At 44.4% G+C, this 14,895-nt stretch overlaps 1 protein-coding gene across 1 annotated transcript; it reads left to right on the forward strand.

Moving 5' to 3' along the window:
- The first annotated feature begins 4,180 nt into the window (after positions 1-4,180).
- Positions 4,181-14,271, forward strand: LOC105056865 (uncharacterized). The gene is made up of 11 exons (XM_010939245.4): positions 4,181-6,554; positions 6,657-6,764; positions 6,858-6,958; positions 7,072-7,162; positions 7,409-7,519; positions 7,613-7,678; positions 11,266-11,325; positions 11,402-11,959; positions 13,186-13,305; positions 13,418-13,537; positions 13,791-14,271. The coding sequence occupies exons 1-11, from the start codon at positions 4,284-4,286 to the stop codon at positions 13,854-13,856; spliced, it is 3,672 nt and encodes a 1,223-aa protein (XP_010937547.1). The 5' UTR covers positions 4,181-4,283; the 3' UTR covers positions 13,857-14,271.
- Positions 14,272-14,895: the final 624 nt, after the last annotated feature.

A 14,895-nucleotide genomic window follows, 5' to 3' on the forward strand; every position in this document is an offset into this window, starting at 1 on the left:
CCGTCGTGTGATAGCCGGTGGTAAGCTGAATATCTCTCGACCGGCCGTAGCCCGGTCGGAAGTCGCGACAGCAATCGCGTGGGCCTTTAGCCTTTCTTCGGTCGGGACCCGATCGGCCTGTCGGCCGATGGCTCTGCCCGAAAATTCGACCGTAGAAGGAGTATGAACTCCCGTTGCAACAGATGCATCGGCCTTTGTCAGGGGCGGATGTGTTGCCGAAAGTCGAAGGAGTGTTGTCTCCCGCAGTTGTTGGTGCATCGGTCCTTGTAAAGGTCCGATTCATCACTGATTGTTCGAAGGAGTAGCAACTCCCGTTCATAAGAGTCCGTCGGCCCTTGCGAGGGTCCGACGCAACGTCGAAGGAGCGTCGACTCCCGTTATTGTAGATGCGTCGGTGCTCGCAAGAGTCCGATGTGTCGTCGGTGCCAGGCCCACGTTGATGCGTCAGGGCTGAGCGCCGATCACTAGTCGAAGAGTTAGAACTCCGATTTTTCAAACTGAACTTGTATTCCGACAATGGAATTACAAAATTCACTGGTAATACAGCTTCAAATTGTCGGCGTTCCAAGTTCGGGGAATGGGTTTCCCCTCAAGGGTCTCCAGCCGATAGGCTCTCAGCCCGAAGGTGTCTGCAACCTTGTAGGGTCCTTCCCAGTTGGGAGCCAGCTTCCCTTGGTCCAAGGGCTTCGACACTTCTGCCTTCCTCAAGACTAGGTCACCAGGCCTGAAGAGCTTTGGTCTGACCTTGGCGTTGTAGTACCGGGCGACCCTCTGTCGGTACGAGGCCATTCGAATTTGAGCCTCGTCTCGCAGCTCGGGGAGGAGGTCTAGGTCGGCCCTCCGACTCTCGGAGTTGTCTGGCTCTTGGTACTGCTCGACCCTTGAAGAGGGTAGGCCGATCTCGAGCAGGATCATCGCCTCCGTCCCGTAGGCCAAGCTGAACGGCGACTCCCCGGTCGGGACGCGGGGGGTCGTTCGGTAAGCCCACAGAACGGAGCCCAGCTCGTTGACCCAGAGACCTTTGGCTTCGTTCAATCGGGTCTTGAGTCCATGGAGTAAGGTTCGGTTGGTCACCTCAACCTCACCGTTGGACTGTGGGTGCCCGACTGAAGTTAGTCGGTGGCGGATGTGGAACCTGGCGCAGAAGTCTCTAAAGTCTTGGTTGTCGAATTGCCGTCCGTTATCGGTGATGATGATGTGCGGCAATCCGAACCTGAAGATGACGAACTTTTGGATGAAGTCCTCCATCTTCTGCTCGGTGATCTGCGCCAAGGGTTCGGCTTCGACCCACTTCGTGAAGTAGTCGATGGCGACAACGATGAACTTCCTCTGACCCGACGCCGGTGGGAATGGGCCGAGAATATCGACTCCCCACTGAGCGAAGGGCCACGGAGCGACAATGGGAGCGATTTGGCTGGCCGGTTGGTGCTGAAATGGGCCACGAACGAGTGCTCGAGCTGCCCGAAGGAATGGATACTTTCCGATCGGAGACCGGAGTACCAGGCCCTGGCAGCCTTGCGGAGTGTGGCGGGGAAGCCGATGCAAAAAAGAGCGTCGGTTGCCCCTTGAATCGTCATGAGAGCTTTATAGCTCTCGAGGTGGTCGACTGGGTCGGTGGAGCCGTCGTATGGCTCCACGTGCGGCATCTTGAACCGACTGGGAATCGGTTCATCGAGGACCAGTCGGGAGAGTGGTTGGGCGGTCTGGAAGTCGACGTCGTTCGAAGACCTCTGACCGTCCGTCTGCAGTTGGGCGAGTCGACAGTCGATTTTCTCGAACCGTCGCTCGTAGTCGTCCGCTCGTCGATGCTGGGAGACCCCAGGGGTGGAGCCTCCGGAAGATTCTAAAAAGGAGGTCGACGGTGTGCGCGGCCGCTTCTCCTTCCTTGCCCGTTCCAACGGGGAGGGAGAGGGCCGCTGGGACCGTTGGTCATCGCACCGTGGTCGTCCCTCCTCCTCTCCGTGGGAGCGCTGTTGAGGGCGCTCACGTGGAGGCGACAGGGATCGGCGCGGTCGTCGGCGGCTGCTCCTGGAAGGCATGGGTCGGGCAGCCGGCTGCTGCTGGAGGCATTTGACCGCGTCGGTCAGTACGGTCATCTGCCGTACGATGGCCGCAATCTGGGCCTCCGTGGTCACTGCAGGGCGCGGAGAGCTAGGCTCCGCCGCTGGTGAGGGCGGGGAGGCTTCTTCCCGGCGGGAAGAGCGCCTGGCCGACCCAGTGACTCTCGATCGTTGAGCTCTTGTCTTTGTCATGCTGTACCCCTTCCTGGCGCGCCAATCTGTTGCGGCCAATCGCCTCGTCGTCCGATCGCCGGGAAGCGTGCACCTGCAAAAGAAAGTCCGCACTGACCGGAGGCGGCTCCGACGGAGACCCTCCGATGGTCAAGTCAGAGAGGTGACTGGGCAACAGTGAGATGCAGACAGAGAGCTCTGAGAAAGAGAGAGGGAGAGGAGCGAGCCTGCGTATGTAGGAGAGACGGGCGGATCGATCCTTTGCACTGTTGCCTTCCCCGATATATATAGTGGAGCTAGGTATGGTGCCGTCATTAATGGCGCGGACAAGTGAGGAACTGTCAACTCACTGTGGGCTGTCAGAGCCGTCGTGAAAACGTCATGTCGCCGTGCGGCCGTCCAATCACCAGGGTTGACCCGGCTCTCGGCGGGACAATGCCCCTAGGTAACTGCGCCGCATGTCCGTGTCAGAGCTGACAACGTCTGGCGGCTGTACGGTGGTTGGAAGAGCCGACCGACCTAAAGTCGATAGCCAGCCGAGTGGTGTCGGGCCCCTCCATCGGTCGGCGAGCTTCATGTAAGTCGGCCATATAACCTCGGGGATCAGTCGGTCGGGATGGATACGCCCGACATACCCCCAGTCGGCGATGGGCCGTTGGACGGCCGGCGGTTAGCCGCTGATGGCATCCGTCAGTCGGTCGCCCCGACCGACGATCGGTCGGTCTGTCGGTCAGTCGGAGTCGTCCAACGGAGGCGGTCAGGCCGTCAGCCGGTCGGGCCCTCCGGCAGTCGGTCGGGCCCCCCGGCAGTCGGTCGGGCGGTCGGGCCCTCCGGCGGTCGGTCGGGCGGTCGGGCCCTCCGGCAGTCGGTCGGCGGGTACCCCCAACACTCCCCCTTTTCTTTTCTCTTTACTAGGACTGAGATCGAGGCGTAGGTTGAGCTGTCCCCCAGACACTTTTGGGGAGTTGCATTTGGGACTCCGGAGCTCTCTCTTACATGCTACCAGATAGCGATGCCATTTCAGCGAGTTATTATGGATCTCATTATGTCGGCGGACTCGAAAACTTGGGCAGAAAGGAATTGGAATATCAAATTCTAATCAAGGATAAGAAACCCAAAATTAAGCACAATTTTCAAAATATCATTAAAAAATAAAATTAAATAAATTAAAATATTAGTTAAAATTTTTGTTGGATATTTTGTCAGGGTTCGTTCCTCTCTTCATACATACACATGTATACCGTACATCCACACATATATGATACCCACACAAAGATGCCGATTACATTAACTGTTGTGTGTGACGAACTGTTCGGTGGTCCAAGACAAAAATCTTATAGAAAAACACGTCTGGTCTATATATCGTCAGTATCGTTTCATCATTATCAAATGTGAATAGGATTTGTGTTTGAATTAGAGAGGGTCCAGCTCTAACAACACTCACCTGTCATGTAGTGTTCAGCAAAGGATGATTGAACAGGGTGGATGCACATGCCCATCCTGTTTAAATCCACACTAGTTGCAATCTTTATTAACGGAGGCCGTTCTTTCTTGGTGACCAGTTTAGGTTCACCCCAAAAGCTGGCCCCTCATTGCTCAATTAGGCCTAAGATGATCCCGTTTTTGAAGAGATGTATTATGGGTAAGCGCAAAATTTATCCATATTAAAAATCAGGCCAATTTGGGTCTTTTTTTTCCATATCTAACATTACAGTGACCAAATCTAGAATAAGTTAAACATCAGATGATTGGACTCGTTCTGGTTCGGTCCACTCCAAGTCAAAACGGAATAGCTCCTGATTTGGAACCCATTGCACCTCGATCCCTCATCAGCACTGACGCGGCCACGCACTCTTGATCCGGTGAACCGCACCAGTACATAGAGATATATATAAAATCTATCGAGGCACCGATCACCTTGTCCCCTCCTTAATCCCAACCTCTATTTTTCGATTCTAGGGTTTCCGATTTACTTCCCTTGTCTTGTTCTATTGTAGGGTTTCCTATTTAATGCGTCTCTCGATCGTGTGGTTTCGATTCTGTTGAGAAGCGATGGGTCGGAAGAAAAACGTGACGATCGACGACGACGAGTATTCTTTTCCTGCGGACGATCCGCCGGAGCCGCCGCCGTCGCAGGGCCCGGAGAAGGAGAACCGCGTTGCGCCCAAGAAAAACAAGAAGGGCGGCAAGGGCCAGCACAACGCCGACGAGGCCGATGATGCTCTGGAGACGGAGAAGCCCGTCGTCGCCGATGACGCCCTGACGGTGGCGGCGGCGGAGGACGAGGACGAGATCCCCGTCGTGTTCTCTGGTAAGAAGAAGCCTTCTAAATCTAAGAAGAATCCCGTTGCTTTTAGTGCTTTCAATGCCCTCGGGGATGAGGAGGACAACGAGGAGCCGGAACCTGAACCGAAGGTTAAAGCCAGATCGAAATCTGAGGTTTATAACCATGCGGTGGAGGACGAGGGGGACGAAATCAAGGATCTTGATGGGGAATTTGCCCGGCAGGGCGGGATGGAGGATGCTGCACCGAAGAAGCAGCAGAAAAAGAAGAAGAAGAAAGGTGGGAGGATCGCCCAGGAGGAGGATGATTTGGACACGCTCCTCGCTGAATTGGGGGAGGCCCCGCCGGTGGCTTCTAGTGCCCCACCCCGGGCTCCTACTCCAGCAGCAGACGAAGAAGCCGAAGGAGACGATAATGAGGTAGGTGCTGCGGAGGAGGCTGCCTCCAAGAAGAAGAAAAAGAAGAAGAAGAGCGGAAGGACTGTCCAGGAAGAGGAGGACTTGGATAAGATTCTTGCAGAGCTTGGGGAGGGCCCTGCACAGCCGGCAAGTGCCGCAGCTCCAGCTCCGCCTCCTCCAGTGGTGGAGGAGCCAGCTTCAGTTCCGCCAGAACAGGCAGAGGCTGCAGGAGATGAGAAGGAAGAGGAGTCAGCTGCAGCAAAGAAGAAAAAGAAGAAGAAAGAGAAGGAGAAAGAGAAGAAGGCCGCAGCTGCCGCTGCGGAGGCTAAGGAAGAGAAGAAGGAAGAAGCAAAGGGAAAGGGTCCCGAGAAGAAGCTTCCAAAGCATGTTAGGGAGATGCAGGAGGCATTGGCAAGGAGGAAGGAGGCGGAGGAGAGGAAGAAGAGGGAGGAAGAGGAGAGACTGCGGAAGGAGGAGGAGGAGAGGAGGCGGTTGGAGGAGTTGGAGAGGCTTGCGGAAGAGGCAAAGAGGAGGAAGAAAGAAAGGGAGAAGGAGAAGTTGCTGAAGAAGAAGCAGGAGGGCAAACTCTTGACAGGCAAGCAGAAGGAGGAGCAGAGGAGGTTGGAAGCGATGAGGAAACAGTTTCTTGCTCAGAGTGAGGTTCCAATAGGTGATGCTGGTGGAGAGACAAAGAAAAGGCCCAAGTATGATACAAGGAAGTCTAAACACACTCAGCCAAAGGCTGTAGAGGCAGAAAAGGTGGCTGAAAGCCAGCCGGAGGCAGATGAATGTACTACAGAGCCAGCTGTTGAAGATGATATGGCTGAAGAAGAGTCTGTATCTCAAGTTGAGGAGGCTGAGGACAACGTTGAAGCTAATCAGGAGCTAGAAGAGGATAAAGCGATTGAAGAGGATGAGGATGAGGATGAGTGGGATGCAAAGAGCTGGGATGATGTTGATGTTACATTGCCTGTCACAAGTGCATTTGCTGAGGAGGATCAGGAGGAGGGGCAGGCCAAACCTGTAGTTAGAAAAGGTGTGGAGCGTGTTGCGTCTTCAACTTCTGTGGAACCTCAGGTTACAAAGCCTGTTGTCAAAAAGGTGGTTGCTCCTCGTGCACCTTCAAAGAAGGGTGATGTGGAAAACAATGAGAATGGGCGTGAAAATGTATCCAGCAGTAATATTAAGAGGGGAAATGACGTTGTCACTAAACAAGAGTCAAAGGCTGTAGATGATAAATCAAAAAAGAGCAGCAATGACCTCCGCTCACCCATTTGTTGCATTCTGGGTCATGTAGATACTGGGAAGACCAAGCTGCTAGATTGCATTAGGCGCACTAATGTACAGGAGGGAGAGGCTGGGGGTATCACCCAACAGATTGGGGCTACCTATTTCCCGACCGAAAACATAAGGGAGAGAACCAAGGAGCTGAAAGCTGATGCAACATTGAAGGTTCCAGGCTTACTTGTCATTGATACCCCTGGCCATGAATCCTTCACTAATTTGCGCTCTAGAGGTTCCAGCTTGTGTGATATTGCCATATTGGTCGTGGATATTATGCATGGGCTAGAACCACAGACAATTGAATCTCTCAACCTTCTAAAGAGTCGGAACACAGAGTTCATCGTTGCATTGAATAAGGTGAGTTTTCAAGCTGGACTGGTGAAAGCTTCTTTGCATAGTACTACACATGTTTCCATTATTACTCATTCCATCTCATGTTTCTTTTATTCCATTTGTAAGGTGGATCGACTTTATGGGTGGAAAACCTGCCAAAATGCACCCATAGTGAAGGCTCTCAAACAACAGTCCAATGATGTGAAGAATGAGTTTAATATGAGACTTACTCAGGTCAGTGTATTGCACCTTATAATTTCTTTCTTAGTGGGCCTTGTAATCCAAAGCTGACATGGAAATCGGAATTGTATGATTCTTTTTTATTAGATTATAACTCAGTTCAAGGAGCAGGGTCTGAACACAGCTCTATACTACAAGAACAGAGAAATGGGAGAGACATTTAATATTGTCCCCACAAGTGCTATCAGGTACTTCCTCTGCAGTGCAACACTTGTCTGTTGCATATTTTTGATGGTTTCCTGAAAAGTAGCATCTTTTACTGCATGAATTTTGCTAATTTATGGTTTATATGATATTCCAGCGGTGAAGGAATACCGGATCTTCTGTTGTTGTTGGTGCAGTGGGCACAGAAAACAATGGAAGAAAAACTGACCTATGTTGATGAAGTCCAGGTTGGTTATCCAATGCTTATTCCTACTGCTGGTGCCTAACCATTTTATGCATTAGCACTTGCAATGTTTGACATTACGCTTGGCACTTGCTAGTTCGACATTCCTTGTGTTGGTTTTGCCTGTCATTATTTGTTTGTTTTACATTTAATGCTAACGGCATATAGCTTATTGTATTTATACTTTTCCATCACACCAGATCAGTTGAATATATAATTAAGTTTTGTTTGGTCTCTTTATGTGTTTCAGTGTACTGTTTTGGAAGTCAAAGTGATTGAAGGTCTTGGAACTACTGTTGATGTGGTGCTGGTAAATGGTGTTCTTCATGAAGGTGACCAAATAGTTCTTTGTGGTATGCAGGTACTAGATAATTTCCTTGATCATTATTCTCTTGCTGCAGCAAGGCTGCTTTTTTGTGTATTTGTTTCTTATTTTAGTTAAATTTTGATACAGGGGCCTATTATTACCAATATTAGAGCTTTGCTGACCCCCCATCCTATGAAGGAGCTCCGAGTAAAGGTGAATAATTTCTACTATCACCTTTTACGGTATCTTTTGTTGTGCTGTGTAAGATAGTGAGGGATCACTAATGGTTCCAAATACCAAAAAATGGCTTGCACCCAAAAAGTAACTTTCTGACCATTACATCTATGTCGTTAAACAAAATGCGAATTTAGTTGTTTCCTGTCCCAGTGCTACAATAAGTGATGAATGCATTAAGATGGGTGAATGTGTGATATCAAGTTCATACCCAAGTAAAATTTTTTGACAATGAGAGCTTGAGATATAACCAGTTGCTCCAGAATGCATGATATTTTGGTGATTTGATGAAGTGACCAGATAGAGGTTTTACACTGCCAAATAGATTCGTATGGATTGAGTTAACAGGCCCAAGATGTGTTGTAACAGAAATAAGAATATAAAAATCAATTTGTGGTTAAGTCACAATTAAACTGAGCTATACAGTTAGGATTAAATTTCCCAGGCTATGGCTCTAGATTAAATTTTGTTTTCTAGGACTCAAGCACTCATCAGCCTGTTTATGCAAAGGTGTGACCATCTGTGTGACTTATTGGAGTTTTGTGACATGAGATCATTGTTTGTGTGGTTATCTTGCCCATGCACCTTCCTCCTTATCTCATGTATGTGCAGTAATTCTTAAACATCCCCATGGTTAGACTTGCTTCAAGGTGGAGTAAAAACAAGTTCTCTTTTTCGAACCTGCTCAACCTTCTTTTTATACTCTCAGCTACATATCTCTGAAGATTATGGAAGATGTCAAAGCTCTTGAAGAATGGATATCTGTATGGACATACGATGATTTTAAAAACTGTGGTTCTCTAGTTTGGAAATTTCTGAAGGTTGTATAAGTGTCTACAGTCAGCTTCAGATGAGTTTGAAACATAAATCTATTACTGTTATTTTTTTCTTTTTTTCATAACATTAACATGACTCTTAAGGATTCTGGGAGTAATATCTCATCCTACGATCCCTCGTCTTCTGCCGACAAGATTCTTTCATTCAAATGCCATGTGCATGCATGGCACACAGACACAAGAGATAGGTAGGTATAGAGAGAGAGAGAGAGAGAGTTTATTAGGAATGGTGATCTTATAATTTCATCATTCCATGGTTCCGCTTCTAACATTGTAGGATATCTGCTTTGGGTGTGTGGAATAAGATGAAAGCAAGATGTGAATGGTGGTTAGTTGTGTCTAGACTACCAAAATATGGACTTCATTTTTTTTTTTTTAATTTCTTTCACTTTCATACCTTTCCTAGACCTTGCAGTGTCCAGATCCTTGTGCATGGGGATGCTCTTTTTTCTTTCACTTTTTTAGCATTGAAACATATCATGAAGGAAGAATATTGCAATCATAGCAAAATATCTCATGAGTGTGGTTTACCAGATCTTGGTAAAAAAATTTGTGCATTCTAAGAACTCTCAAGCTGTGATGCACTGAAGTCGCAATGAAGCAAAGCTCTTGTGGTTCATTGAAGATCAATATACCGTAGGCATATCAAATCAATAGATTTTTTTTTTGTAGATTTAAAATGATAATTCGTAGGTATAAGTTATTTTCTAGACTTAATTTTGGTGGTTAGCTTCATTGGTTCGGATGTGTGAAAGCATCATTGCATGATGGTTTATTGTCTCGACCACCATGCTAGGTAGATCTTTAAAGATACAGTATTTGCATGATGGTTTATTGTCTCGACCACCATGCTAGGTAGATCTTTAAAGATACAGTATTCTTGACATATGATTATCTAAAGTATCACTGAGAAGAGACATATTTTACCATTTGTTAGTGGAAAGAAGAGTCGTGAAGCATATCATTGTTTTGGTAATTGCTTTCTCAAGTCAAGGAATTATATGTCAAGTGTGTAGCTTTATTTGTTGTAAACTTGAAGTTTAAGATCAAGTTAAGACAGCTTCTTACAGCAAAATTACTGGATGCAGAAAATTATCAAGCAGGGAACAAGTGTATCTTGAAATTATGTCAGCTTACCATCTAAAAGAATTATTCTTTGAAAGATTATTTCTGGCGTTTTTTTTCTTAATTCTTGGTTCCATTTTAAAGTTAAATTAGTTTAAGATTTAAATTTTGTATATTTTAGTCCGATTTGAAAAAAATTATTATACATGATTTTCTGGAGTTTAAATATGATGAACCATTCAAAAGTTTCAAGTCTTGCTGGAGATGTTCTGTTTGATCAAGTTACAAGACCCTATTTTTGTTTGATAGCTGAGAAAGCAAGGAAAACAAAGTTAGATGATCATGCTCCCCCAGTGTACTATCATTACAAAAAATAAAAATAAAATTAAGCAAAATGTAAGTCCCAAAATTTCTTAGCAAGTGCACACAATTTTTTCTCCTTTCATGCGGAAAAGACAGGCGGATCGTTTAATTCATCACCAGGCAATTTCTGTATAACATTTTCTACAATGTTCTTGGAAGAAATTTTTCTCAAATTTCTTTTCTTTTATTTTCCTACATTAAATTTTGCTGTTTCATTTTTCTTGGAACTTAAATATTGCTTGAAAGGTTTTCTAGAGGGTATAAAATTGGATATTTTTGTATCTGGCATATCTATTGATTGAGCTTCGCAACTTGATGTTGGAGCTGAGCAATATCCTACATTATAGATGGAGTTTAGAGGCTGGATGTGTTTCTGGTTCTTCAATTTTTTTATTCTATTTTTTTTCCTCATAGAAAGTTTTTCTTTTCTGACTTGTACTCCACCTCTAGTGATTTTGTCAATGATAGTGTCTGTTTGGAAAATGGTATTTTGATGACTATTTTATTTACTGAAGTATGGACATTATTAGCCATGACTGGAAGCAAATGGTTTTGTTTGAAATGCTTTGCTCTTTTTTTGGCCTATATGTTTGTTATGTTCCTTGGAAGACATATGGTTTTGAGCTTGGTCTTGATCGTCATGTATGCAATTCATGCCTGAGATTTTATTTATTTGAAATTCTATTTCTAGGTCTGGTCCATCATTAGGCTGAACACGAGATTCTAATCTATGATTTTTAAAATTTTTTGCAAATTACAAAGATGCATGGTTTTATAGAAATTTGTCATTTTTCCTTTGTTTAACCTTGTTGGCGACATCTACTGCTTTTTCTAGTGTTCAAGAGATGATTTAAATTTCCTAGATTTTGTGGTTTGTTTTCACATATTTAGTTTGTTATAATCTTTTTCATGCATTACAATTCTTTGTTTTTTAAGATTATCAAATAGCCATCTTCAGAATCAAGATGCGTAAAGTATAGCTGCAGCTCTTCACCTGTTATCGCATTTTGCCAATCTTTTTTTTTCCCATGTCACTTTACTGCATTTTATAGTATTGATCATGTGAATCCATGAATAGTAAGCTTCATTAAACTAAAGGCGAACCCTGTATTTGTACACATTCTCATTAATTCTTGCTTGACATATGTTTGTAAGTGATTGAATTGCTGTGCAAGACACATTAATTATTTGTCTGGAATTAAACTTATCAATGTGAATGTTATCTTTGTATCTCTTAGCGTTTTTTTCCCATATTAAATTATTATTATGTCAGTTGATATGTTGGTGTCTCAATTGTATCAGGGCTCATACTTGCATCATAAAGAGCTTAAAGCTGCACAAGGTGTGAAAATTTCTGCACAGGTATAGTTGGTTTTTTAATACTATGCATCTGCAATAAATGTCAGCAACCATGTGCTGATAATCTGTATGCTTTCAGGGACTTGAGCATGCCATTGCAGGCACCGCACTTTATGTGGTAAAACCTGAGGACAATGTGGAAGATGTCAAGGAGGCTGTAATGCAAGAGATGAATAAGGTTATGAGCCGTATTGACAAAAGTGGGGAGGGTGTGTATGTGCAGGCCTCTACCCTTGGGTCCTTGGAAGCCCTTACAGAGTTTTTGAAGAGCCCAGATGTAAACATTCCTTTCAGTGATTTTAACATAGGTCCTGTTCACAAGAAAGATGTTATGAAGGCTAGTGTCATGCTTGAGAGGAAAAAGGAGTATGCAACTATTTTGGCATTTGATGTCAAAGTGATGCCTGATGCTCGGGAACTTGCTGAGGAAACTGGCGTGAGGATTTTTGTAGCAGATATTATTTATCACCTGTTTGACCAGTTCAAGGCTTACATCGACAACTTAAAGGAAGAAAGGAAGAAAGAAAGTGCTGAAGAGGCAGTGTTCCCGTGTGTTCTTAGGATCATGCCAAACTGTGTCTTCAACAAGAAGGACCCCATTGTTTTGGGTGTTGATGTTCTTGAAGGCATTGTTAAGGTAATTTTGTGTGCTAATCTTTCATTAAATTAGTTTAATATTTGATAATTTTATAGTTTTGCTGAAATATACCATGCGGCAATTATTCATATCGTTCTTCTAGGGTGCATCATCCTTAGGCCTAGTATGGTAGCGGAATAAGCAAACTGAGGATAAATTGCTTGTCCTCAGTAAGTATAAATATTTCGAGGACAAAGTGGGATAAGACAGCACAAGGTGTTTTTGTTGTCTGGATAGCTGTCTTTTATCCCCTTCTCATGATTATATTGTACCATACTTCAACTGATATCATAATGACTATTTCTGTGCCAAAAGACTAATATGCCTTTGTGCTATTGTTACTTTTGGCTGACAGAAGGGTCATTTCATTCATTTCATAAAATTGATGGGATAAGAAATGGGGATAGCATGGTTCCATGGTACCGATGCAACCACCGATTCCTGGTTATCCCTGGTTTGACTAAATTGTTGGGGACCAGTGGTTCCATCCCCACAAAATGGTCCATTTGCGATTTTATTTCAGGGATAAGGCAGGATAACTGTACTATCCCTGCCCTGATCCACTTTCCAAAGTAGGCTGTATATCCACTTTCCAAACTAGGCATTAGGCTTAATCACAAGCACCTGACTTGAATGCCCTGTTTCACTGGATGTGACTGGGTAGTTGCGAGTCCAATTACTGCATCTGGCTGTGTGCTCATGTAATTGGAACATATGTTTTGCTTAATTGCTGTAACATGACCCTAGCATCGGTTGAACTGCAGCAACTGCAGGGTGGTTCATGGTGTTAGTGAGTCTTACATCCATGAATTATGTCCAACTAAAGAAAGTAGAATTCTATTCTGTGTTTTTATCCAATCAAACAGCAAACATGTAAATGGAGTCTTAATGGCAACATCATCTGACCCCAGCTACACAGGATTCCTAGTTAAATTTAACCAGTCAAGCTATAAGGCTCCATTGTAGCGTGGAGGTCATGGATTTAAAACACAGAAATATCATCTCTGCATGCAGGGGCAAGGGTGCATACATCCGACCACCCCTGATCGTGCAATGGTGGGAGCCTTGTGCAATTGGCTGCCTTTTTCTTTCAAACTAGAAGGGAAATTACTCTTTTGACCTGTGTCAAGTAACTAGTATAATGTGACTAGCTTATCATTTTGCAATTGCTTCCCCTTGATCACCTTTCAAATTGTTTTGTCTGCTCACTTTAAAGTGCAATCCAGGTGGGCACTCCTATCTGCATCCCTTCAAAGGATTTCATTGATATCGGGAGGATCGCTTCAATTGAGATCAACCATAAACAGGTTGATACGGCAACGAAAGGACAGAAAGTGGCTATAAAGGTGGCAAAAATATGCTTGTTTTAAGGGTTAATGTTGTCCATTTTAATTCTTTGTTTTAATTTTGTTTTTTAGCGCTTCTTGTGGCCTGATAAACTCCTCTCTCTGTCCACAGATTGCTGGTTCCAGTTCTGAAGAACAACAAAAGATGTATGGCAGACATTTTGAGATTGATGATGAGCTTGTCAGTCATATCTCGAGGAGATCAATTGACATACTAAAAGCGAATTATAGGGTAAGATTTGATTGTAATCCATATTTGGTGCCACTAAGTCTCTAGGCTGTTCTCTTGGACTTGCTACGAATTTGCTCCAAGACCACATTGTCTTGAAGTTTCATTTGGGTAAACAAACATATTATTTTCAAGGGTTTCAAGGTATTTCCTCAGGTTTTTGGCACAACTTAATGCCCAGGCACATGCTTCTGCCAAAATGGTGGAAATTTATCTTTATATAATCTTTTATTTACTGGTGAATCCTGTGCTGTAGGATGATTTGTCTCTAGAAGAGTGGAGGCTCGTCGTGAGGTTAAAGCAGATTTTCAAGATACCCTGATCTGTGAAGAGGAGCAGTATTCCTGCTTTCCAGGTGATCCAGCAGATCATGTTATCACTTTTAATCAGAGCATGCAAAAATGGCAGGATGTTCTTATGGGAATTGCATCACAAATATCTCAACCTGCATAGAATTCCAATGCTTCAAGGTGGATTTTATGATGCTATTTTGTGGAAAGTTTTGTTTGCTAAGCCGATGGCATGGGCTTTCGATTTTGTTGTGGTGGGCTTCTTCATGATTTGTTCGGGATGGTCTTCACGACCTCATTTTTTTATAAAAAATAATATTGTAATACAACTAAATTTCTAGTTGTTGAGTGCATGTATTGTCCAGGAGGAACTGAAGTATAAGAATATCAGATTGCAAACAAATTTGGGGCACCTAATGTGTATATGGAACGTCCAAGCTTGCAATATTTTTAACCCTTTTTTGACTGTGCCGAGTGGGTGGTCTTGTATCATTTTCAGGTGACGGTTAAAAGGTACTTATGCTGGGAGGCTGACGTGGAGCTGGAGAAGTGGACCAGGATTGCATGACATGGCCCGCTGTGAGCCCCCAATATATGGGGAATGGTGAGATGAAGACGTGGATTAAAGTTTTAGGATTCTCTTTCAATCAGAGCTATACACCTTTTGACATTGAGAAAAAGATTGTGGTTGCATGTGTTGTAATTTAAATCAGATTTATATATTAATATTGTCATAATCTAATCCTATCTGAGAAAAGATTAATTGATAAAATGAAGGCCATTTGGGAAAGCAATCATCATGAATATTTTACTGCTGAGTGTGCCTTGGCTCGGTCCTGTGATTTGATTCACTAAACCCAGCCCGAAGCGCCCATGACCGAGTCAGCCTGAAACTGCATGATGTATTGATTCGGAAACAAACTTAACCACGGGATGTATGGGTGTTGTTTTTAATGAGCACAGTGTTTCATTAAATCAAATAATTAGTAACAACTGTAGATACAATAGCAGGGTTCAAAAAATATGCGAAGGTATTTAGCAAAAGATACACAAAAGTGAACTGGGTATACT

Source organism: Elaeis guineensis, chromosome 2 (genome assembly GCF_000442705.2).
Source record: "Elaeis guineensis isolate ETL-2024a chromosome 2, EG11, whole genome shotgun sequence".
Lineage (NCBI taxonomy): Eukaryota > Viridiplantae > Streptophyta > Magnoliopsida > Arecales > Arecaceae > Elaeis > Elaeis guineensis.

Coding starts and splice junctions, on each gene's coding strand:
- LOC105056865 (XM_010939245.4), top strand. CDS start 4,284: ATGGGTCGGAAGAAAAACGTGACGATCGACGACGACGAGTATTCTTTT. Junction 7,679..11,265: donor TGAAGGAGCTCCGAGTAAAG/GTGAATAATTTC, acceptor CAATTGTATCAG/GGCTCATACTTGCATCATAA. Junction 11,960..13,185: donor TTCTTGAAGGCATTGTTAAG/GTAATTTTGTGT, acceptor AGTGCAATCCAG/GTGGGCACTCCTATCTGCAT.